Source organism: Camelina sativa, chromosome 8, assembly GCF_000633955.1.
Source record: "Camelina sativa cultivar DH55 chromosome 8, Cs, whole genome shotgun sequence".
Classification (NCBI taxonomy): Eukaryota; Viridiplantae; Streptophyta; class Magnoliopsida; order Brassicales; family Brassicaceae; genus Camelina; species Camelina sativa.
In genome coordinates, this window is record NC_025692.1 from 26,104,376 (window position 1) to 26,128,631 (window position 24,256).

At 38.0% G+C, this 24,256-nt stretch overlaps 5 protein-coding genes, 1 long non-coding RNA gene and 1 pseudogene across 7 annotated transcripts in view; 3 read left to right on the forward strand and 4 right to left on the reverse strand.

The window, feature by feature from the left end:
• LOC104709949 (protein FAR1-RELATED SEQUENCE 8-like) lies at positions 1,130 to 3,289 on the reverse strand. The gene has a single exon (XM_010426483.1). It carries the CDS (start codon positions 3,287 to 3,289, stop codon positions 1,130 to 1,132), a length of 2,160 nt encoding a protein of 719 aa, XP_010424785.1.
• On the forward strand, positions 4,676 to 10,017 carry LOC104708718 (annotated as a pseudogene).
• Positions 10,478 to 13,343, reverse strand: LOC104708719. Its single transcript, XM_010425337.2, has one exon. The coding sequence runs from the start codon at positions 13,316 to 13,318 to the stop codon at positions 10,940 to 10,942; it is 2,379 nt and encodes a 792-aa protein (XP_010423639.1). The 5' UTR covers positions 13,319 to 13,343; the 3' UTR covers positions 10,478 to 10,939.
• LOC104708720 lies at positions 13,573 to 14,316 on the reverse strand. Its single transcript, XR_754821.2, has 2 exons — positions 14,226 to 14,316; positions 13,573 to 13,961 (listed from the first exon to the last, which is right to left on the reverse strand). It is a non-coding gene; the product is annotated as an uncharacterized LOC104708720 (long non-coding RNA).
• LOC104708721 (triacylglycerol lipase SDP1-like) lies at positions 14,807 to 18,313 on the reverse strand. The gene is made up of 5 exons (XM_010425338.2): positions 18,111 to 18,313; positions 16,279 to 17,753; positions 16,051 to 16,194; positions 15,299 to 15,967; positions 14,807 to 15,205 (listed from the first exon to the last, which is right to left on the reverse strand). Exons 2-5 carry the CDS (start codon positions 17,695 to 17,697, stop codon positions 14,957 to 14,959), a joined length of 2,481 nt encoding a protein of 826 aa, XP_010423640.1. The 5' UTR covers positions 17,698 to 17,753; positions 18,111 to 18,313; the 3' UTR covers positions 14,807 to 14,956.
• LOC104708722 lies at positions 19,434 to 21,075 on the forward strand. Its single transcript, XM_010425339.2, has 2 exons — positions 19,434 to 19,753; positions 20,492 to 21,075. Exons 1-2 carry the CDS (start codon positions 19,546 to 19,548, stop codon positions 20,527 to 20,529), a joined length of 246 nt encoding a protein of 81 aa, XP_010423641.1. The 5' UTR covers positions 19,434 to 19,545; the 3' UTR covers positions 20,530 to 21,075.
• Positions 22,024 to 24,256, forward strand: part of LOC104709950 — a 5,973-nt gene continuing 3,740 nt past the window's right edge. The window contains exons 1-2 of one of the 2 annotated variants that reach the window (XM_019228988.1): positions 22,024 to 22,275; positions 22,398 to 24,237. In XM_019228988.1, the coding sequence (XP_019084533.1) occupies positions 22,063 to 22,275; positions 22,398 to 24,237 (2,053 nt within the window). In that variant the 5' untranslated portion in view covers positions 22,024 to 22,062. The remainder of the gene's footprint in view (positions 22,276 to 22,397; positions 24,238 to 24,256) is intronic. The other variant, XM_019228987.1, reaches the window with a different exon arrangement.

Below are 24,256 nucleotides of genomic sequence, written 5' to 3' on the forward strand. Positions count from 1 at the left end.
GCTGCATACGCACAACGGTAGTAGCGACGACAAGGGTTTGAGATCGAGTGAGAGATTATCTCAACTACTGCCGAACCACAATGACATTTTTTTTGGATGCCTGGAAACCTTACTCGATTAGAGGAATTGCCACATGAGGTCCTCGATGCTCCAGAATCGTAGCTCATTTCAAGATTTGAGATGACCCAGAAGTCGCAAACCCTAACTAGGAAAGATAGGGAGAGAAATGATTTTTTTTATAGGAACCCAGAAATCGCAAGAGAGGGAGAGAAATGATTTTTTTTTTTGATCCAGAAATCGCAAACCCGCCCTAGCATACTTGGCTTCAATTTTAATTTTTCAAAAATTGAAATTTTGTTTGGGACACATAAAAAACACGTGTAGCCGCCAATTTACACACGTGTAGCCGCCAATTTACACATGTGTAGCCGCCAAAATGCACTAGTTGTTCCAAGTTTTCAGATTGTACCGATCTTGACAAGTTGTACAATTCCGAATTTTTTATTGTTTTTAGTTATACCATGTCAAAACCCAATAATTTTAGTTGCACACATGGTTTACGGTTAATTGAGATACATTTACACATGTTCATGCGATCATATGTTTGAAAAGATAATTTCCTAAACTTTTGTAATTATATGTGGTTTACAACCACAAATGAACCCTTAAAGTATATGGTGTTTCATGGTAAACCTTGAATATGATGAAAATTGTTATGACAATTCTTTCTTTCAATTAGTTATATAATATTTTTGTTGTTAACAAATATCATATTTATTTTTATTTGAAAATTTATAAATAATAACTATGTTATTTTGATTTTTTTTAATTATTTTTAATTATAAAATTTTAATTACAATTTTTAATTATAAATAATATATATAATTATTTTTTTCAACTAACCTAAGGAAGATAATCACAATTTAACTGAAATAAGTTTTCCCATAAAGATAAGCAAACATGTCTATCAAGATAATCCACAAAAAACAAACACACACAAATGACAATAGTTGTACCGAGGAAAAAACAAGTTTTACTAAGTTCTCCAAATAAGAAACTAAGTCCGAGAACCCTCACTATCAAACCAGCTCCTACTCGAATTTTTCTTCTTCTTCCTGTGTCCATGTTCTCAGGCTGATGGAATCCTTTTTGTTGGTTTTCTTCCTCTTTTTGTGACATAAAACTTAGGAAGAACAATCTTAGCACGTACATCGTCAGGGACCATCCACATAGACATGATAGGAACTGGATATATCGTCCTCGAATACCCCAATGCCCACTGCTCCATCCAATAGTACTTACTGCACAAGTCATGCAGTTGGATCTCATTACCAGCGTTCCTTGCTGCTTCCATCGCAGCAACAATTGCATGCACACACGGATATCTGTCAATATCAAATTGTTTACAGTAGCACGTTTTCCTTCTCAGATCAACCACATAACTACTACCATCAACTCCAGTCACGCTGTATTCCAGAAAATAGCTGTTTAGTTCAGTCACTGGTAAGAGCTTTGCTTCAGAACACCTTGTGTGCATCAGTGTCTCAACAAAAGGGACTAGTTTCTGCTCTTTTGGAGTCTCTAAGGATATCTTCCTGTATTTGTTAAACCATTCAGCCACTTTACTAACAATCGCATCAATCATTGGTAATAACGGGTATGCCCTTGCAAATCGAAAGACACCATTGATAGATTCAACCGTATTAGTGGTGTCTATGTTGTATCTAGCTCCTGGAAAATAACATCGAGCCCATTTGTTCTGTCCTACATGATTATCAAGATAAGTACTTGCAGCTGGATACCTTCTGATAAAATCAGCATAGAGTTTCTCAAACTCAGGCTCTGTGTAAGCCTTAGCACATTCCATGAACTTCGTCGCAACTAAATCCCTGTTCACGTTTTTGCAGCTCAATTTAACATTCTGGGACAAATGATAAATACAATACCCATGATGAGATAACGGGTACACCGTATTTATTGACTTGATTAGGCTTTGATTTCTATCAGAACAGAAGACCAGTTCAGGACAATCTGGTACAACTGATTTCAATTTGCTGAAAAACCAGGTCCAACTTGTATCTTTCTCACCATCAACTACACCAAATGCAATCGGATAATGGTGATGATCCGGATCTTGAGCTGTAGCCACGATTAGTACTCCACCATAGACATTTTTAATACTTGTTGCATCAACAATGATCACCTTTCTCATAGCTTTGAAGCCTTCAATGCACGCTCCCAAGGCGAAGAACAAGTACTTAAACCTCTGTGCTTCATCCAATTCAACAAATGAAATTGTACCTGGGTTCATTGTCTGCAGCATGTGCATATAACAATGCACCAACTTAAAACTATCCTCTGGAGTACCGCGAAGATCATATGCAGCTAGTTTTTTTCCTCTATTTGCGGTCGAGTAAGACACTTTAACACCAACTCTTGATTGAACCAAAGGGATGAGATTTTTGGGAGTTGGAGTGTCTATCAAACATGGGTAATCTTCACGCAAAACTGATGCAACTAAATGTGGTGTGCCTCTCCTTTTTCTCCTCATTGTACTTGTATCTGACCTCAAGCACGTATGCGTCTTGTTGTAAGTTCTGACCGAGAAACTGTCTGAATTCCCATTCCTCGCAGCTCGTAAAGACCACTTGCAACCCCTTTTAAATTCACAGCATTTAACCACAAACAACATAGTATCCGACTTCACAATAACAAACTCAAAACAGTTCTTGTGTGCAGCTTTTTCAACTAAATCTTTAACTGCTTGCTTGCTTTCAAATTCTTGACGTAAAGTCAAATCCAAACCATCTTCCCATTCACGATTTACAACTGGTGTGACCTCAGAACCTTCAATCATATCACAGTTATCTGCTATTGCTCGTTCTTCAGACTGTTCTTGATAAAGAACCATGTTCCCATCACTATTCTCCATCATCTCAAAACGTTCAGACGGCTCACCTTCATACATCGTGTTCTCATATGTCGCTCTACTACTTGAAATCAACTCCTCATTAAGTGAACAACCTACAGTCCCTCGACTTTGCTCATCCCCCTGATTTATTTCAACATCATTCACGACTTCCACATGCAAAACTTGGAATTGATCTGGATTCATTTCCAAATAACACATCAGATCATCATCATCATGTATGTGTATCGGTCTCTTAGGATGCACTGATTCGGGAACGTAACTCAATTTCAGCTCAGTCATAGTTTCATCAACCTTCGCCTTTCTGCATATTTTCTGCACCAATGCAGAATAACTGACCTCTTCAATAGATGTCTCCATTCTAAGAGATTGATGAACTTTTTCTCTTGAAATCCATCTTAGTTCATTTTCCCTTGTTGCATAATATCCCCCGTAATCAAAAACGATGATTATCCGACGATTATTATTCATTGTGCCTGAAATAAAATAAAAAACTCACATTGGAACCTCTGTCGTGTAAATAGTATTACCAAGTTGTACCAAAATTGTATCAGTTGTACCCGTTTAAGTTGTACCAAACTATTACCAGTTGTACCCGTATCAGTTATACCTAGTCTACCAGTTGTACTACATCGACTCCACAAAATCACTATTTATTTCGGAATATTTTTACGATTCAGTTCGAATGAAGTGTTACAATCCACTTACTATGCGACCCATTTCAACACTAATACAAATGAGAATAAATTGAATGAGCATTCAAGGTATATATCCTAATTGCTTTAGGATGAACCTCAAGAACCCTAATTGCATTGGTAAATNGCCTTTCTGCATATTTTCTGCACCAATGCAGAATAACTGACCTCTTCAATAGATGTCTCCATTCTAAGAGATTGATGAACTTTTTCTCTTGAAATCCATCTTAGTTCATTTTCCCTTGTTGCATAATATCCCCCGTAATCAAAAACGATGATTATCCGACGATTATTATTCATTGTGCCTGAAATAAAATAAAAAACTCACATTGGAACCTCTGTCGTGTAAATAGTATTACCAAGTTGTACCAAAATTGTATCAGTTGTACCCGTTTAAGTTGTACCAAACTATTACCAGTTGTACCCGTATCAGTTATACCTAGTCTACCAGTTGTACTACATCGACTCCACAAAATCACTATTTATTTCGGAATATTTTTACGATTCAGTTCGAATGAAGTGTTACAATCCACTTAGTATGCGACCCATTTCGACACTAATACAAATGAGAATAAATTGAATGAGCATTCAAGGTATATATCCTAATTGCTTTAGGATGAACCTCAAGAACCCTAATTGCATTGGTAAATAAATGTAAGAATATCACCTGAATCTTCTGCTTTGCTTTGCTGTTTGCTTCAATCCCAATCTTTTGCTTTCGTTTGGAATCAAATCATTTCTATGGACTCGATTTGTATCGATTGGAAGGGGGAGAGGAGCAAAAATGGGGGAGCGGGGACGAGGTCGGGAGAGAGAGGGGAGAGAGAGGAGAGAGAGAAGGAACCCGATTGGTGGAGAAAAATTGATGGGGTCCACATGTTTTTAGGGGTATATGTTGGTCAAACTTTGTCAAAGGGTACTTAGAAAACATAAGTGTATTGATGAATAAACTTTTGATTGCAAGGGTATTATAGAGTTTGGTCCAAACCATTCTCATTTTCTCTCTCTCAGTTTTTGATTTCTTCTACTGTAAGGTTTCTTCTGCTTTTTTTTCACAATGTCGAATCGTGGAGTTCACGGTGGCGCTGGTCGTGGTGGCAGAGGAGGACGGAGGTCTGACCAGTCGTCTGCTCACGGTAGCCGTGGTGTTCCTTCTCCGTCTGATCAGTCTTCTGCTCACCGTGGCCGTGGTGTTCCTGTGTCTCGGGGGAGAGGTCGTAGTAACGTCGGAGCCGGAGATATGACAGCGACGCAAGTTCCTGTTACTGCCGGGAGAGGTCGCGGTGTCGTCGTCTTCATCGAAGACGACGGTGTCTGTTGCTTCGTCTTCGTCTAAAGAGGGAAGCAAGGTTACTACTACTGCGGAGGTTTCTTACGCTGCTGCTGCGGCGCTGTCGAAGCTTCATATTACTCTGGCGGAGACGAAACCGGAGGCTACGCTTCCACCGGAGTCGTCGAAGGCGGTGACGCGTCAATTACGGCCAGGACTTGGTACTATGGGGAATAGAATCACTGTCCGTGCGAATCATTTCCTTGTTCAAGTTGCGGATCGTGATCTCTACCACTACGATGTAAGTATCACTACGAATCATATATGTTTTTTTTTTGTCATATATATAGCGTTGTTGTTTTATGAATGGAGATGTACGGCTAAAAGTTTTGTTTTGTTTTTGTTTTTGGGTTACAGGTTTCGATCAATCCTGAGGTGATATCAAAGGCAGTGAACAGAAACGTGATGAAAGTTTTGGTTGAAACATATAAAGATTCTCACTTGGGAGGGAAGACTCCTGCGTATGATGGAAGGAAAAGCATGTATACTGCTGGTGCTTTACCTTTTGAATCGAAAGAGTTTGTTGTGAATCTGACGGCTGATGCTTCTTTTGGGTAATATGCATTTTTAAACTCTTCGTAAATGGGTTTGTTTGTTTGTTTGTTTTGTTCAGAAAAAATGCTTATTTACATTTTTTTTTTGTTTGGCATTGTGACTCTATTTGGCAGGAGAGACAGACAGTTTAAAGTTGCTATAAAGAAGGCGTCATCAAGACCTGATCTTTATCAGTTGCAACAGTTTCTGTGTCAGAAGCAAAGAGATGCTCCCTATGATGTTATCCAAGTTCTTGATGTTGCTCTCAGGGATACGCCCTCTCAAAAGTAGGAAATATCTGGAATTTGCTTAATTAAACTTCCGTATTAACAAAAGCTATGAGCATAGACTTAAGATGATTCCCTGTATTACTTCTGTGCAGGTATGCCTCTGTTGGGAGGTCTTTCTTCAGCACTGTTTTTGGTACGGGTGAGCTTGGAGATGGTATTGACTACTGCAAAGGTTATTTCCAAAGTCTAAGGCTAACTCAGATGGGCTTGTCTCTTAATATCGGTAAGAACATGTTAAATGTTTTCCTGGGTTTATGCTGTTGATTAAACTCTTCTTTTTTTTTTGGTTGAGATTTCAATTATTCTACTTGTTTTTTGATTTTGAGTGGAGATTATTTTGAGATGCATTATAGCTATGTTATTTTCTTATGATGCAGACGTTTCAGCTAGATCATTCTATGAACCGATTCTTGTCACAGAGTTTATTAGCAAGTTTCTGAATATAAGGAACTTAAACAGACCACTTAGGGACTCAGATCGGCTTAAGGTTCATCTCTGACTTTACTCCTCCTCATTTAAATTGTTAATATTATTGAAGAGGATGCCTTTTATACTTTGTATCTTGAAAATCATATGTTGGTATCTAGGTGAAGAAAGTTTTGAGGACACTAAAAGTTACGTTGGTACATTGGAATAACAAAAAAAGTGCCAAGATTAGTGGGATTTCCAGCTGTCCCATCAGTCAGCTCAGGTGAAGATCGCTTACTTCATTGAGCCTTGACCAAGTGCAGAATCATTGAACTTTGTTCGGTGCTTTTTCTTGAAAGAGGTGTTTGATCTTTGGTTATAAAGTAGCTGATGTTACTTTTTGTACTTACAATTTCAGGTTCACTTTAGAGGACAAATCAGAAAAGACGGTTATACAACATTTTGCTGAAAAATATAATCGTACGGTGAGTTACCAGTCTCTACCTGCTATCCAAACTGGGAGTGACGCAAGACCTGTCTACATACCCATGGAAGTATGATTTTAATTTAGTCATCTACTCTTTTATCTCCATCATTTTCTTGTATGCATTAAATATATATCTGGTTGTTTCTGGTTCTTGCAGCTATGTAAAATTGCTGAAAAGCAAAGATACACCAAAAGGCTCAATGAGAAGCAAGTGAAGGCGTTGCTAAGAGCTACCTGCCAACGACCTGAACAGAGAGAGAATTCAATCAAACAGGTAGGTTTTATCCTCTTTGCATCACTTTTACAATAATTCTTCCATCGGAGAAGGAGTCTTTAATCTTGCACGTCTGTTTTTCTTCTGTTATTAGTTGGTTGAGGAAAATAAATATAACGATGATCGTGTGAGCAAGGAGTTTGGGATGTCAGTGACTTCCCAACTGGCCTCGATTGGAGCTCGTGTACTTCCTCCGCCATCGGTGATTTTCCCGACTACACTTTTGTTATTACTTTGCATTTTCTTATCAATGTTGCTCATCACGATGTTGTTTCTGTTTACAGTTGAAGTACCATGATCAGAGTGGTAGAGTAAAAATGATAAATCCATCGCTAGGACAGTGGAACATGATGAACTTGGTAATACTGTAATTGACTATCATAGGCTTTTTGCTTTTTGTAGGCACTTGAAGCTAGATATGAAATATACTTCTATTTTTCTCTTTTGATAAATCTTCTATGTCTCTGCTTTGGGATTTGGATGTGGGAAGAAAAAGTTCTGTAGGCACTTGAAACTAGTTACGAAATGTACTTCTGTTTTTCTCGTTTTGATAGATCTTATTTTCTCTGCTTTGGATTTGGATGTGGAAGAAAAAGTTGGTGATGAAGATTGTACTTAATGCTTCTATTGTGGTTTAATGTGTGTTTTTAAAATTTTGGATCTCTGACCCTCCTTTGGCTGTGATATATGTGTGCTACAGAAAATGGTTAATGGAGCAACAGTTGCGTCTTGGACTTGCGTAGCTTTTGCTACAGGGATTGACCAGAAAGATTTCTGCAACCAGCTGATTGGGATGTGCGTCAGCAAAGGAATAGTCTGACTTATCTCATGCTGTTGGGTTCTTGTCACAATGTCAAACTGGAAAAGTTACTAACTGTTTTATATATATATATGTATACCAGCAATTTAATAGACAGCCTATTATTCGGCCCATCTCTGATTCGCCTGAAAGAATTGAGGAAGCTCTCTATGATATCCACAAAAGGGCACCTGATCTCCAACTATTGATTGTCATATTACCTGAGGTGACTGGATATTATGGTATGTCTGTGAAAATGATTGGTTATATTTGCTGTATGTTTATTCCGACAATCTGTTCATGAAGTTCTTTTTCTGTCTGCAGGAAAAATCAAAAGGATCTGTGAAACAGAATTGGGGATCGTCTCTCAGTGTTGTAAACCAAGCCAAGTTTGTAAATTCAGTAAGCAGTACATGGAAAATGTCGCATTGAAGATCAATGTCAAGGTTTAGTCATCTATGCTTCTTATTGTTTAATGTTTTAATCATTCAATTGTACTTATATGTTGGTGTAAGACGGTTATTTTGTATTACAGACTGGGGGAAGGAACACTGTTCTTGATGATGCTATCAGAAGAAACATACCTCTTATTACTGATCTCCCAACCATAATCATGGGTGCTGATGTTACTCACCCGCAGCCTGGAGAAGACTCGAGTCCATCTATTGCCGCTGTATGTATATCTTGATTAATATTACTTGTGTATCATTTCATAACTGATTCATCAGAAAAAGGTAATTCTCTTCTTTAAACTACAGGTTGTGGCCTCTATGGACTGGCCTGAAATAACAAAATACCGAGGATTGGTTTCTGCTCAGGCTCATAGGGAAGAAATCATTCAGGACCTGTATAAGGTAGTAGAGGATCCCCAGCGAGGGCCAGTCCACGCTGGTTTAATAAGGTAAGAACAAATTATCTACAACTTTTTGTTCTGTTTTCTATTGTTTTTGACAAGATCAATTAAAAGGGACAGTTACTTGTGATTTCAGTGAACACTTCATAGAATTTAAAAAAGCTACGGGCCGGAAACCTCAGAGGATCATATTCTACCGGTAAGTGATTTTCCTTGAAATGTAATAATCTGCTCATGACCATGTTTGGCTCTCCTTGAATGTAATAATCTGTCTATGAGCAACTGACCAGGTTTTTGTAATTGGTTTCTCTTTATGCAGTGATGGGGTAAGCGAAGGGCAATTTAACCAGGTTCTGTTCCATGAGATGAATGCTATACGCAATGCTTGTAGCTCTCTCGAGAAGAATTATGCTCCTCGTATCACTTTTGTGGTAGTCCAGAAACGACACCACACTCGTTTGTTCCCTGCTCAACACGGGAATTGTGATAGGAGTGGCAATATTCTCCCAGGTTTCCACGATCTCCTCTTCTCGATCATCTGAATTCTTTTGATGATCAAATCTTTAATATATTTTCATTTCTTCTTAGGTACTGTGGTTGACACTCAAATCTGTCATCCAAATGAGTTCGACTTCTATTTGAACAGCCACGCTGGTATACAGGTATTGATTGCTTCCAAGAATCTAGACCCAAATTAATGAGATCGTTGTCTCTGCATAATTATATTATTAAGTTTCTTCTAATGTATGAATGGTAATAGGGAACAAGCAGGCCAGCGCATTACCATGTGCTTTACGACGAGAACGGTTTCTCAGCTGATGCCTTGCAAACGCTAACCAACAACCTTTGCTACACGTAAGGAACAACAACATTGTACATTTTCTGTTTGACATCTTTTAACTGTCTGAACTGATCTCGCCAAACGAAATATAAAACTATGCAGGTATGCAAGGTGCACGAAAGCAGTGTCAATTGTGCCACCAGCTTACTACGCACACTTGGCTGCTTTCCGAGCTCGCTATTACATGTTTGCCCAACAAATAAATAGTTGAACTAACATAATTTTCGATGAAACTGAAAATCCAAGTCATGTTTTTAATGACCCGAGACCCAAGTGGCAAGTGATGTGATGACTGATGAGTTAACAAAGCAACGTCATGTTTTTATGGTTTTTTACCAACGTACTACGTAGTGAGGAAGCTTCTATTATTTTGGGACTAATAGATTTTGGGTTATCACGTTAAGGCAAATCGAAATTAAAGCCCAACTCAATGTAAAGGCTAACCGACTCTCTCATCCGTAGGTAGAAAACGCACCCTTTCAACCAATATGCTCTCTCATCGATCAGCGACTAGGGAAGCAGGAATCACCATCCAATCCAAGAGGCTCAATCTGAATATGCGAGAGTTCATAGTTTGTTAGTTGACATTGCTTTGTGGGCATTGGAAAACCCTGCAAGTTATTATGAACCATTAAATTTGATGGTAATCTCCAAAACACATCAAAGATGAAACGGACTCCTCAGTGTCTTGAAGCTTTGAAATATAGATATTACAATGTTACTGGACATTGTGTTTTCTGCGCAATGAACAAAGAACCAAATTTTATGGTAATGCTAATCTTAGACGAAGCACCAACAGAGACAAAGTGCAGCAGTGTTATTGAAGCATTGGAACTGAGAGAGAGGTTTCAGTTTTATCTTAGCACCGACTAATGGGATCTTACCAATAAAGCAACTAACCAAACACGACTTTAAATCGTATTGTAAAACCATAAGCATGCATGAAGCAAAGCCTGTCGTCTTAGAAGAAAGCAGAACAAGAATCTCTCGTAAAAAACCAGGCGCCCCTAACTTAGTCATCTTGTTGAATATAGAAAGAAACAAACTAATGAGTAATGATATTTCAATTCAACCTTATCTTGACAAAAATATTTACATTATATCAACCTTGCGACTTTACAAAAGCTCAGCTTCGAAGAGAGATAGAAAAAGATGAAGATCTCACACTTATTCCGACTTTACACCCCTTAATCCTAGCTAAGAGCATCTCTATTTTTTGGTCAAAAATTCATCCAGTCAACCACATAATATCATCCATAGCCACTTCTGGTAGATCAAATGAGATCACAATGCCGAGTCTCGTACTGACGATCATAAAGGAACAAACATGTTCCATATGTGTAAGCAACATTTCAGGTGGATGCTGATGATCATCAAATTTTGCATTTCTCATCGATTTGGTCATCAACTGAGAGAGATGATATCGAGACAGATGTGTTTGCGACACACTTATGGCATGCGTTTTCGCATCATCTCAGGAATGACCATTTTAACACTTATCACCTGACATCGATGAATGAACTACCATCAACATCCTGAAGAGTTATTTTACCCAAGTATAAATCACTGATGTGAGTGGAACACAAAGGGAGACATTTCCGATTCAAAGCTGAGTGAATTGTTCCCATGCCACGAACCCATTTCTCTTCGTCTAGTGGGTTGATACGCAAGCGGTTTTGCAGTAGATGTACACGGTAGACGATTGTATCTGATCGTTCACAGAAATTTGCAGCACAAGAATGCAAGGGCTCATCAGATGCGAGCCTGATCAAAAGCAAAGAGAGTGGGCCATCCACTGGTTTCGGGTCTGAAAGGTTCTTGTCTCCCATCATCTTAACCTCTCTTTCCCGTGGAAAATACGCCTCTTCACACCCGTCAAGATCTGCTGATACTCTGAGATCTTTCGTGTAGTGTCTAATAGCTTCACGCTTAGTGGATCCGTGCTTCTCTGCTAGCGTCAAAATACAGGAAAACCTCATATGATAACTTACAATGATTTTGACCATCTTATAATTGTGGCAACAGCAGAAGAAATCAAGCCATTTACGCCCTATACCCGCATACCATTTGATGATATCAGAATCCTCGAGACTCGTAAGGTGAATGATAGGCCGTGGCCGTCCCATGTTGTTTGTGAATCCAACTAACTTACCAGCCTTTCTAACAAGTTCCTCCGGAGCTGACACCTTCATGCATAACTTAGTCAAATCCTCAACTGTGCTTTCAGCATATCTCTGTTCCTCTTCTTCTGCAACTCTCCTCTCCTCATCCTCTAGTACCTTTTTAGCTTCGGTCGGTGCCAAATGTCTGTCCACCTGCTCCTGAAATTCATCATAAGCATCAATCAGGTCTTGTGGTAATTTCTCTCGTATATGTCTCAAAGAGAGAAAATCTCCTCTAGCGAGCAGCCAATGCCATTTCCAGCGCTCTTCAACGGACCCCATAAATTCCTGCATGACTTCCTCTCCCCATCTCTGGAATATATCCCTAACCTCATTCTCTATCTCACCCTCAAATTTGAACCCATTGCCCTGCTTGAGTTTCTTCAAGACATGTCTAAATATTTTCAGCCCCAGTGTCTTCCGATTCCTCTCCCTAGCGTTTTTCAACTCCAACTTCCTAACGTCCTTCTGCCTCTGATATTTCTTCATTGCTCTAACCGCCTTCTCAGACTTAGGCGGGCGCAAAACCGAAGGTGGAACAGCCTGAAGATACATCCCTAAAAAGTTAATCTTCTCTGACACTGCACTATGAATCGACGTGTTCAGCCTATCTACTCTCAGCTCTAGTCTCTGTTCTAAAATATCTAAAATCCGCTTCTTCAAATCCATTGTCAGCATCTTCGATCCCGATGTTATCACAAGTATCTCATCTAAATACCTAACTGCATACATATTTACTGGCTTATAGAACAACACATTACCTACTGATTCCTCCTCGCCCGTACCAACACGAGGATTCCTCACTTTCATCTTTAGCCTCATATCTTGAACTTCTTTGTCAAGTCCATCAAAGTAAACGTTGATCAAGATCGAGCACAATCCACATTCTTGTGGGAAACCTTTTCCACTATTACATCCACCAAGTTCAATCTTCAGAATCCCAAACTCAAACAGCTTCTTTATCATCTCAATCAACAAAACATCGTTGATCTTGTCGGAAACAAGGCCACACAGTATATCCACATTACGTTCTTGGAACACATCTCGAGCAAAGGAAACACGAAACCACCACCTTGGATTCTCCACTGAGTTCTTCAGGTAACGTATAGCTGTATGCCTACCCATACCAACACGTCCACCATACGAAAACGTAGCGAATCGATCATCGTACACAATCTCAAGTACCATTCTAATAGCTTCGATCAACACTTTGAGTTTTAGATTGGGGAGAACAAGAGACTCACTCTTTTCACTTGAGGAGATGAACTCGACGCAAGATGAACGAATATCAAACTTGCCTTCGCGTAACTCGCGCCCCATCTCTTCGATCGAGAATCTCCGGGAGACGCGATAGGCTAAGTCGTCGGAGGAGCCGTGAGAGTTAGCGGCAAGAGAGAGGTTCTGAGAGGCGGCGAGAAGAACAGAAGGCAAAGCAACAGCGTTTTTAACGAGACTGTAGAACTTACCATGGGAGTATTGCTTGAGAACTAGGGCTTCGAGCTCTGATTTCGCCAGCGGCTCTGTAATGGTTTGGTCGGCGTTCAAAAGAAGCGAAGAAGCCGTACTAAGATTCCTCAAGGAAGAAGAGACAAGGAAGGAGATTCCACGGTTGTAGAGAGAGTGAACTCTCAGCTGCAAAACCATGGAATCGCTATAAAGTTCAGCGAATTGTCGATTGAATTGTTCACCGGCGGCGACGGTGGAGGAGCAGAGCATAGCAGAGCAGAGCAGAGGGAGATGATCAAACAAATTACTTACTTTTGGGCTTTGATAGATTTTGAGGGCCTAATTACTAACGTTTGGGCTTTTATGGATTTCGTGGGCCGGTTCTCTTGTGAGATTTGAAATTACGCAAACAAATAATTGATGTTCAAGTAATAATGGTAACTAAAAAGAAACTAAAAGCAAATTAACAACGACCTTCTTTGTTTTTTTTTTTTAATGAACAAACAACAATGACCTTCAAAATGTATAAATGGTTACCAACCTCTATATTATTATTACTGAAATCCACAGATATTAATTTCATACATCTCACATATAGGTGAATTATAGTATTTAAATTTTCTTCCTTTATAAGACTGACATTATATCAAATTACTAATTAGAGACAATTTTTAAATCAATTTGGGGACACAGGTGCAGACATGCCATTGGCAGACAACATGAGAGTTTGGTGGACAACCAGAAAGGTAACAGTCTTTGATGCTATTACATTGACCACCAATAGGAGCACCATCAGCACATGTACATTTGTGGTTTTTATCACATATTACATGCGACGCTATTCTGCAAGCACGAGGATCACAATCCCTAGCACTCTTACATCGAAACTGACCTTCACTCCTCATTATCAGACCTGTATAAAATATGTATACCAGTCACCAGAACCACAATTCAAAACCAAACCAAGCCGAACTAAATCATATGTCTTACATTGTATAGATGTATAGATATGAACCACAATAATTTCATGGATTATCTCTGGTTCGTTGGTGTATATAAGAAAGCAATACTTAAAAGTCTCAAAGTCCTCATTCAATTTTTTTTGAAAAAAAAAACAAAAACAAAACGTGTGTTTTCAATAGAATCGACCAAGTGCAATAAAATTTGGAAGACTTACATGAAGAAATTAGGAGAAGAACGACGAAAATGCTTCTAACTTTTTCCATTTTATATCTTCTCGGAATTCTTCAATTGTTTTTATGTTTTGATGATCGTATAGGCTTGCTTATATATACATACTATTAGTATAGTAGTATTATATAGCTGTTTTGAGTCTCCTTTGTACATTAAATGTAATTGGATTTGCATTAATTGTGAACATGAATATTGGTCAAACTTAAAGAGTCCTTAATAAATGGGTAACTTTATTATAGGAAAATAAAATTACAAAATGGGTAACAATTATATCTAAAATATGTTACTTTCTCAATACTAGATTACGTACTATGTTTAGTCTATTACTGTAATAATAATTTTTTTTTAGTAAAATGTGTTGTTGTTTGGTCTAAAATACAAATGTTATACATTTGTTCTCCTTTTCTCATTTTAAGGTTTTATCATAGTTTCACAAAAAAGTTATACATTTATTTCAACACAAATTATATTATAGACATTATCACTAAGGATTACGGAAGAACACTAATTCAAGCTTGTACTGAATTGAGTGCTTTTTTTTTTTTTGCTAATGAAATTTACAAATATATTCCAATTTCACAAATGAATATGATAAATTTCAAACAATAATCAATGCATACAATACACAAGAGGCGCATCAAACCCCTTTTTGGAAACTCTCCAAACTCAATTGAGAATCTATTTCACTTGAATTGAATCAATCAATCAATCACTCTAACCATCTATAACACTACCAGACACCGGTTCTTGTAAACCGGAATCTTCTGAAGATTCAGTAACCGGACTCGAGACCGTTGCACCGTTATTATCTTCTTGTTCATCGTCATCGTCTACTTCATGTTCGGATACAGAGCTATTATCCATCTCTTTCTCCGGTATATCAAGCTGTACGCTCTCTGGTAACTCGNCGTGTAGAGCGCCTTGTGTCATTACTCGTTTCACGATTGAGAAAACGCCCCCAAGCTGATCAAAGAACTGTAAAGAATGCAAAGAATTCTCAAAGAAACTCTGTAGCTCCGGCCAAGACCTTGAGGCTACAACGGCACAAATTNACACAAACCCGTTACTTGTTCTCTCAGGCTGTAGAAGATCACCTTCAGTCACTGTTATTCTTGAAGTAGTGTTGTTGTTGCTGTTGCTGTTTGGTTCGCTATCGGAATGAGCAGACATGGATCTCGCGCTTGGACTAAACGGACCACCAGGAGGAACTGCTGGAGAATTGGGACTGCTACTGAACCCTCTCGCCAATGCAATGTCGATATCAAGAGACTGAACGAAGTCAATGAACTTATTAGCAGAAGCTGTTCTCATCAAAGGTCCACCAGTTCTTGTCCAAGAAGAACTCAGTTCCACACTCTCTGTTTCACTGTCGCTTAGATTCCTGCCCGAAGAAGCATGGAGATTGTTGTTGTCAGCGGCTAGATCATCGAGCGAACCCGTTGAGTTCTCTCTAGCAATGACGTTCCAAGATGGGATTCTTCTAGAAGCATTGAATCTGGTGGTTGAAGCTAATCCATGATGAGACGATGACGTGGCACTGGCGGCTCTCTCGGCGCTTTTCTTGAGCCTACGCATATGGTTAAGTATAGCGACAGAATCATCAAGAGCAAGCTCGATCCCGCAGTTTGATTTTATGGCTGAAAGCTTCTCCCAAGTGCATCTTCTTCCTTGGTTAGCCGCTTTCTGAAGATCGAGATGAGTCGGGTTTTGTATAATCTTCGAGTACTACACAAAATCCACAACCCAATAAGAATCTCCAACAAGTTCCAATAAAAGAAGATTCAAGATTTTGAGTTTTGGATCAGAACCTGAGCAAGAGTAGCAGGCATTACAACTGTTACATCACCTTCCCACTCCTGAGCAAATAGCTTTGCGAGTCCACCGAGTGGAAAACCAAGCTCTAATACCTGGTTGCATCTATGTTTGACCTCCATCTCCACTAGATGCGCGAGCTAAAAAGAAGGAAAAAAGTAGAGTTTCGTTACAACAAAGAAATGAAACAGAGACCAACCAAAACAACTATGCGAATTACATACCTTAGCTGCAAATCTACCACCATAAGCTCGAACTAAATCTTTCAGACGGAGTAAGGGAGCAATGTGAGGATTGGCTTGACTCACAATAAAATGATTGACATTGAACAGTTCCTTCAGCTGCATCATTGGTAAATCAACCTCCAAACTACCATCTCTCCATCGACGTCCAGATGATTTAGTGCCTACTTCTGGACCCAAATTGAAAGGTGGATGATATGGCACAATCTCTCCACTTCGATCTTTAGCCATTAGCTCTTGAGCTTCAAAGAGACCGGGGAAAGCACAAGAAGCAGTCACTGCGCTCCATATAACCACATGAGGCGAAGTCAAATAGTTAAGACACCGAGGAGGTTCATGCTTTCTTGGGGAACAAACGGTTATCCCAAGTATCCTTCCTGTCATGTCATAAGCTTCTTGGAATGTGAGATTGCTTGTGAGGTTTCTAAGCATACACTGTAACTGTCTGATATCGTGTAGAGCGCCTTGTGTCATTACTCGTTTCACAATTGAGAAAACGCCTCCAAGCTGATCAAAGAACTGTAAAGAATGCAAAGAATTCTCAAAGAAACTTTGTAGCTCCGGCCAAGACCTTGAGGCCACAACAGCACAAATAATAGATCCGACACTAGAACCAGCAATGATCCGAGGTAAAAGCTTATGCTCAACCAAAGTCCTAACCACACCAACATGAAACGCACCAAGAGAAGCCCCACCACTCAAAAGCAAAGCCGTTCTACCAAAGGCATGCCGTGTTTCGTGCATAAAGGAAAGCTTCTCTTCCAAAGAAAGCTCCTCTGAGTCAGAGTTACAGACCATTCTCAACTGAGTAGAGACCTCATCGATATACTCTTTGATATGTCTAGGAACCTGAAGTCTACCTTTATGAAGCTCCGAGTTACACATATTACCAAGATTCCTCACGAGATCAGCTCTCATACAAAACATGATGTCTCTCAATGAACCTTCTTGGCGACGATGACGAAGCTCCTGAAGCTTGTTCTTAACCAACTCTTCATCATAAAGATCAGATTCATTCAGCTTTGGCGTCTCCTTCTCTAACATCTTAGCAGCATGAGCCCATTCCTCATAAGTCAAAGCCGTCCGCATCATGTTCCTCCAAAATTTCCTCCTGTAAGCCATTTCAGCCTTTATCTTCACATTGGTGTAACGTTTCAACACGAAAGCAATGATTGTAACAACTGCTAAGATCCCTTGCGGGTTCCGAGGATGAAACCACGACACAAACGGTGATACGGTCAGCTTAAACCTAAGGAACCAATGCAGCAAGAAGCGAAAAAGATCACGCCTAAGCTGAGCCATTGATCTACAGAACAAGACTCTGAAAGCAATGGTTCGACCCATGATCGATGTTGGTCCAATGGAAAAGGGATCAACACTGGCTTCATTACTTATATCCATTGATTGATTCTTCCAGAAGACGACGACTTCGTGTGTGTGTGTGTGTGTGTTTTAAACTGCAAAAAGGTAACCAACAAACAAAAACAAGTATATTTATTATAAAAACCTCTGCAGAGAGAAACAGAGTAATGATTCTATTTTAGGAAATCTGAAACCGTGTCAGCTTAATTTTGTTTCGCCAAATTAGGCTTATCTATGAAGCAATTCGCAAAATTAAGCTTTTTTACAAACAAGTATGATCCTTTTTTTTATTTTTATTGAAAACGAGTTTCAATTGATGGTAAAAAAAAGGAGACTTTGACAAGATCAGCCTAATTGGAAACCAGATAAAAAAAAAACCCAGAGATTATAAATCATAAACCCTCGTAATTGAGAAAACAAGATCAAATTAGAAAGAAAGAAACAAAAGTTACCTGATTCAGGACTTGGGGTATAATAATAATAATAGGTCACAGAGCAAAATCGACAAGCAAAAAGAAGAGACGTGAAGCAGAGAGGTTTACTTGGGAAGAGAGAAGAGAGTAGAGAGAAGAGATCAGAGAGAGAGGTGAATAAATGTGGGATTTTTTAAAAAAGGAAAAAAAGAAAGGAAGGATTTTTTTTTTTGCATAGGGAATCGCGACGAGATAAGACNCTTCTTGGAATGTGAGATTGCTTGTGAGGTTTCTAAGCATACACTGTAATTGTCTGATATCGNTAAGACAGGGTTCGATCTGATAATAATGGTGACACGGACGCAGAGTCGGACTCAAGACTCGGCCGAGAGAAGAAGCAAATGGGAATGGCCGTCCCGATCATGACGGCTTCCTTTTTTTTTTCTTTTTGTTTTTTTCGATAAAATAACGTTTGAAAAAAGAAAACTCAAAAAGGTCGTTGGATAAGATTTTTACGCAATTCCCACGTGTAGTGAAAAAAATGTCATGGTATTGTATTCTCAACACGCTAAACGACCTGTAGTTCAAGGTTAATCACAGGATGTTTAAATCTAAAAAAACGCTGAGTTGTTTTTTTTCTCCTCAAAACGCTGAGTTTTAGTACAAATATTGGCAGCAAAACGGTAATTTCAGTCTGTTTTTTTTTTTTTGTTAAAAGTAATTTCAGTCTGTTTGGGACTTAAAACGTTTAAGCGTTTTTTAGGAGCTAAAATAGTATCAATTATCAAAGAGGTACGTAAAATGTTTATTAGACCAATGGTCCTCTATCTTTTCCTGTATAATATAATAAAGATCCTCTATAATAAAGGTGAATTTTACTTCAATTTATCTCTATTTTCACTTTTAAAATAAAGATTGCTATTTTTTTCTTTATTTATAGAGAAATTCTATTTTTTTCTACAAAGATTTCCTCTATTTTAGAGGTGAAAATAGAGGTGAGTTGGAGTAAAACTCACTTCTATTATAAAGATCTTTATTATAGAGGAAAAAAATAGGGAAAACCATTATATATGATTTTACTATCAAAATTATGAAAGAAGTAAGAATTTTTTTTTTTGGAAGATTAACACTTGAAATGATTGCACTTGAAAATTTGTGCCAAAAAAGCTTGGAAATTAAACTTTTTTTCCAAAACTTGGAAAACTAGCATTTGATGTAAAAGAAAAGTCATAAACGAAACTTGGATGAGCCAACCATATTCTTTTATTTTACACTTTTTTTTAATACAAATTATTCAACTATATTAGGTGTTAATAAATTCTTAAAAGTATTATACAAAACCACTACTCAACAATTACCATTTATGATGTACACACGAATATGTACTTACGTATTCTACTTGAATAACAGCACATTATGAATTATAATTATAGAGAAGGTGGAAAGTCCTAGCTAGTTGAGTCAATCAAGAATCATGGCGCTTCGTATGATCAACCACGTTAGGCTTCTTCTTGTTGCTGCTGCACTGGTCGTGATGGTTGTCGCTTCCGTGGCCAGAGAAAGTTTATCAGTTGATTCTCCTCCGGTGAAACAAGATCTAGCAAAGAGAGATGATACAATTTGGGAAGAAGTATTTCTCGAGGATCATGGTTCTTGGAGCCCGACTCCAACAGTTCGAGGAGGTAATCTAGCACCTATTCCTCATGATTTTATACCACCACGTAGAGATAGAGTGAAGGCCTAATTTGAAATTGTTAATTGTTTTTAACGAGCAGTTCGGGACTTTTTTTTTTTTTTTTTGAGAATAGTTACAGAATCCTTTGATATGCTTATGTTGTGTAAGTTTGTCTTCGTTTTTTAAGAGTTTTGATCGATGTTTGGGAGTTTCTTTTGTCATGCTTTGAGTTGATGATGAGTTTTTTTTTTATACCACAAATATCGTTTGTTCAGTAATGTGTTTATAAAGGGATGATCTATAATTTTGTCAGTGTCTTTGTCATTGAACAGAACAATTCACGATGTTGTTTTCTTCTCAAACGTCAGAAACAATGTGTGTGAACATGTAATAACTAACAAGTACTTACATATATATGCTATGCAATACGATGTAAATATTCAAAAACAGTTTCGTATATTACGAATCTTTATATTTTTGTTTTGCGGATTTGTTATTATCTCTTCTTTTGGGTAGGGTGTAAATATTCAAAAACAGTTTCGTAGTATTTTAATCTAGTAATCTTTAAATCTTTATTCCGCGGATTTGTTTCTTTCTCTTCTTTTGACCATAAGTTAGGTAAAATTTTGGCAATCGTGTCATTTTAGATGGTACATTGTATTGACGTACTTTACATAGAGTCTAGAGACACCAAACTTGTAAAAATTGTGGGGATAACAATTGATATTTTTTTTTGTTTAAACAGAAATAAGAATAGTGACGACGTGGTGTGTAACAGAGTGATTCCGAAAGTCACGTGGTAGAGGAGTCATCAAACACGACCTACCTTTACGCGTTCTTATTTAATTATACAATACGACCAGCTGCTTAAAAAAAAATAATAATAATAAATCATAAAATCGATCATATGAGTCGGTCTCTGCGAAACTTGAAGCTTGGATTTGGACTATTGAAAGTATGTTAAATCTCAACTACAACAAAGTTAGTTTTGCTTCAGAGGATAAAGATTTGGTTGAAGCTGTACTTAGACCAAAAGCATGGCCATCTCTTAAATTTCAGTTCCATATGTTGGGAGCAAGTTTGAAAATTTTTTTGGATTGGAACCTGATGTTGAAAGACAGAAACTCAAATCTTGGAGCTCACTTTATAGCTAAAAGCGTCATAAGAGAGGATCAGCGTCACTCGTATGTAGCAACCGGATATCCCTCTTGGTTACAAGATCTCTTTGAGGAGGATAGAGCTAGTTTATAGTTTAAATCTTGAGTCAGCTTTTATTGGGATGATTTTTTGTTGATCCGTCTTGTATTTTAGTTTTCCAACAGGTCAATCAATATATAATCTATTCAGTGAAAAAAAAAAAAGTCGGTCTCTGCCTCTCTCTAATTACTTTACTTGACAACCTAATTAAACTTTGGAACCATTGCTTATTTAAAAGTGAAAACACGACTCCGTAACACACATCTCTCACTGTTTACTACTACTGCTTAAGTAAGTAGTACCATCATCTTAAGTTCTTTAACTATGAGTGTTGTTCTTTTATCCCCTGACTTTTTTGCTTTCACAATTGAATTACTAGTATCATCGAACTAAACTAACTAACACCCACATTCCCCTGTTGAATTTAATAAAAGTCTATCAACATCAAATGAATATATATGTCTATTAATTAAGTATGCATGGAATGGAATTAATAGGGGCAGATTTTTTTTGTGCCTCATTATATCATTAATGTGATTTCAATTCCCTTAGTTAATGAACGTTATTTTTCTTTTCAGATTTTTTTTTATATCAACCATAACTGATGTCTATAAAAACGCAGATGATTAGTGTTAAGTTATTGGCAGAAATCTCTAGAAATGTTACAAAAACACTCTGTTTATTAAAAATTAAATTTCTTACAAAAATTAAAGAAAAAATTGTTTTAAAAATACAAAACTGATAAAGATTGAATTGAATCTATAAATCATCATTATAAAAATAAACCAGGTCAAATGACATTTGTTAAAAATAAAATTAACGTCATCTTCACTTTTTTATAATTTGCAGAAAAGTAAACAAAGAGATAATAAATAAATAAAATTATCCAGCAACACGGCTATAAAAATTCAACTTCAGCAAGAAAAAAATATAGAATAAAAAAAACTTCAACATCGGCTATTTCTCATCTTCAAAAGAGTGTTCAAACACGAATCAAAGTAAACAAATTTTTTGGAGGACGAAACAGAGAGAAACATAAAAATGGCAATTATGTGAATTTTTTTTTGGTCATCNTCAAGTAAAAACAGCAGAAGAGTTCATCAAAGGAGAGACAGGAAGATGTGGAAGAAACCCATCAAGATTTCTAGACTGCCCAGTTTTGGATTCTCCGGTTCCGACTTCACTGTTGATCAGATTCCGGCTATCTTCTCCGGCTACACTGCCGAGTCCGAAGATTCTTCTTCTTCTTCTTCTTCTTCTTCTTCTTCTGAGATGTCTGATGATTCCAGAACTTACTCTAAATCATCTGATGATAACGAACATATTGACCAGGCAAGTCTCCCCCACATCTGTTGTGTTCTTTTCTTCATCTCTCTCTGCTCATTAGATGTAATAGAATCAGAGATCTGGGAAAGAAAAAGAAAAAAACAAATATTTTTGAGTTTTGATTTCAGGAGAGGTCAAGATCGATGAAGATACGAGCGAAATTGAAGAGTGTTTCAAGTATGAAGGTCCTAAGGAGACAGTCAACGAGGAAATTACATGGAGGAGGACAGAGACTTAAGAAGATGAGATCTTTGAAGCGTTTAACTTCAAATTCTAGACAGAAGATTCTCGATTCAGTTTCTAATGAAGGTTTTGGATTGTTAAAGCCTCATTACTTGAGACCAACGAGTTCTTCTGCTTCTAAGAATATAGAAAGTAATAATCAGAAGAATCTTGGAGTGGCTAGGTTGAAGAGAATAGCAAGCTTAAGATACAATGGGTTGCTTAAAGCTACGTGTTCTTCAGCTATGAAAGGTTCTTCTTCTAAGAAGAGTAATGATGTTTGCACTTATAGGTATTGTTCTCTGCACGGTAGGCGTCATAGCCACGCTGCGGATAACAATGTTGGTGTTCCGTCTTTGAAGCGGTTTGTGTCAATGAGGAGGAAGTTTATGAAGAGGCAGAATAGTGTGAACCGGCGTTTGGTGTTGTTGAAGCGGACTTTGAGTAGAAAGAGAGGGCCTTTGATTGTGACTGATCAAGAATCAAAGGAGGTGGATGATAATGCAGATGGGGAATCTAACGAAGAATTGTTTGAAGAAGAGGTTTCCAGCTCGGAGAACGGTGGAAACAATTCAGAATCGAATGGAAGATCTAGTGAGACTGTAATGGTAGATGTTGATGATAATGAGGAAGGAGGAATGGTATCAATGGAGACTGTTGCATCAGCTAATAAACAATGGGTTCAGGAATCTAAACCAGAGATTATGGATGATTCAGATGGAATAATTGACAAAGATTTGAAGGAAAACGCTGCACAATGGCACAATATATGTGAGCAAACTGTGACAGGTCTCGATCATGATGATGTGAAGAGTGAGGAAACTGTGGAAGATAATGAGAAAGTTTTTAGAGAAGGTTCCTCTAGAGAAATGAGAGAAGAGGATGGAAAGAAAACTGTGGGAGATAATAATGAAGAAGTTTGCAGAGAAGGTTCCTTTGGAGAAATGAGAGAAGAGGATGTTAAGAAAACAGTAGATGTATGGAATGAAACTGTATCGCTCGTTAAGCAAGCGTTTGATGAGATACTTGCGGAAATCACCGATGATGACTCGTCCAATGATATTTCTGTTATAAAAGATGAACCTTTAGAGGATGGATTGCCAAAAGAAGATGATGTAGGAGCTGATTCGAGTGATTCATCTAGCTCGGATATGCAGCCTATTGAAGGTATGGACAACCATTTGTCTGTGATTGTTTCTGCTTTTCATATGGAATCTGATCATCAAAGAGGTCCCAAGAAGTGGAGTTACTTGAAAAGGGTAATTCTTCTCAAGAGGTTTCTCAAGTCGTTGGATCGAAGAGAGAAGCGTAAGTTGTCTAATGGTGAAGACAGAGAAACAATAATGCGGTTGAGAAGAGAGTTGGTTGGGGAGAGGAAGATTGCAGAAGAATGGATGCTGGATCATGCTCTTAGGCAAGTCATTTCGACACTAGCTCCATCGCAGAAAAGGAAAGTGAAACATCTTGTTAAAGCTTTTGAAAGTTTAATGCCAATGGATGGTGGTTCTAGAGGTCATGATGATCTTGGAAGTCCCGTAAGAGAAGATTACGAAACAGCAGACTCGCAAACTATCTTGGAAGACAATAAAGACATAAGAGAAGTTTTACCAGAAAAGGATCTTGAAGAAACAAAGTTAACTTGTGAAGCATCATCCTCTGTGTCTATTGATATGAAATCTGTGGAAGCTTTGGAATCAATAGCAGATGGAAGTGTATGTTATAATCTTGCTGTGGAGGAAGAAGTAGATGGGTCACTTTTGGGTTC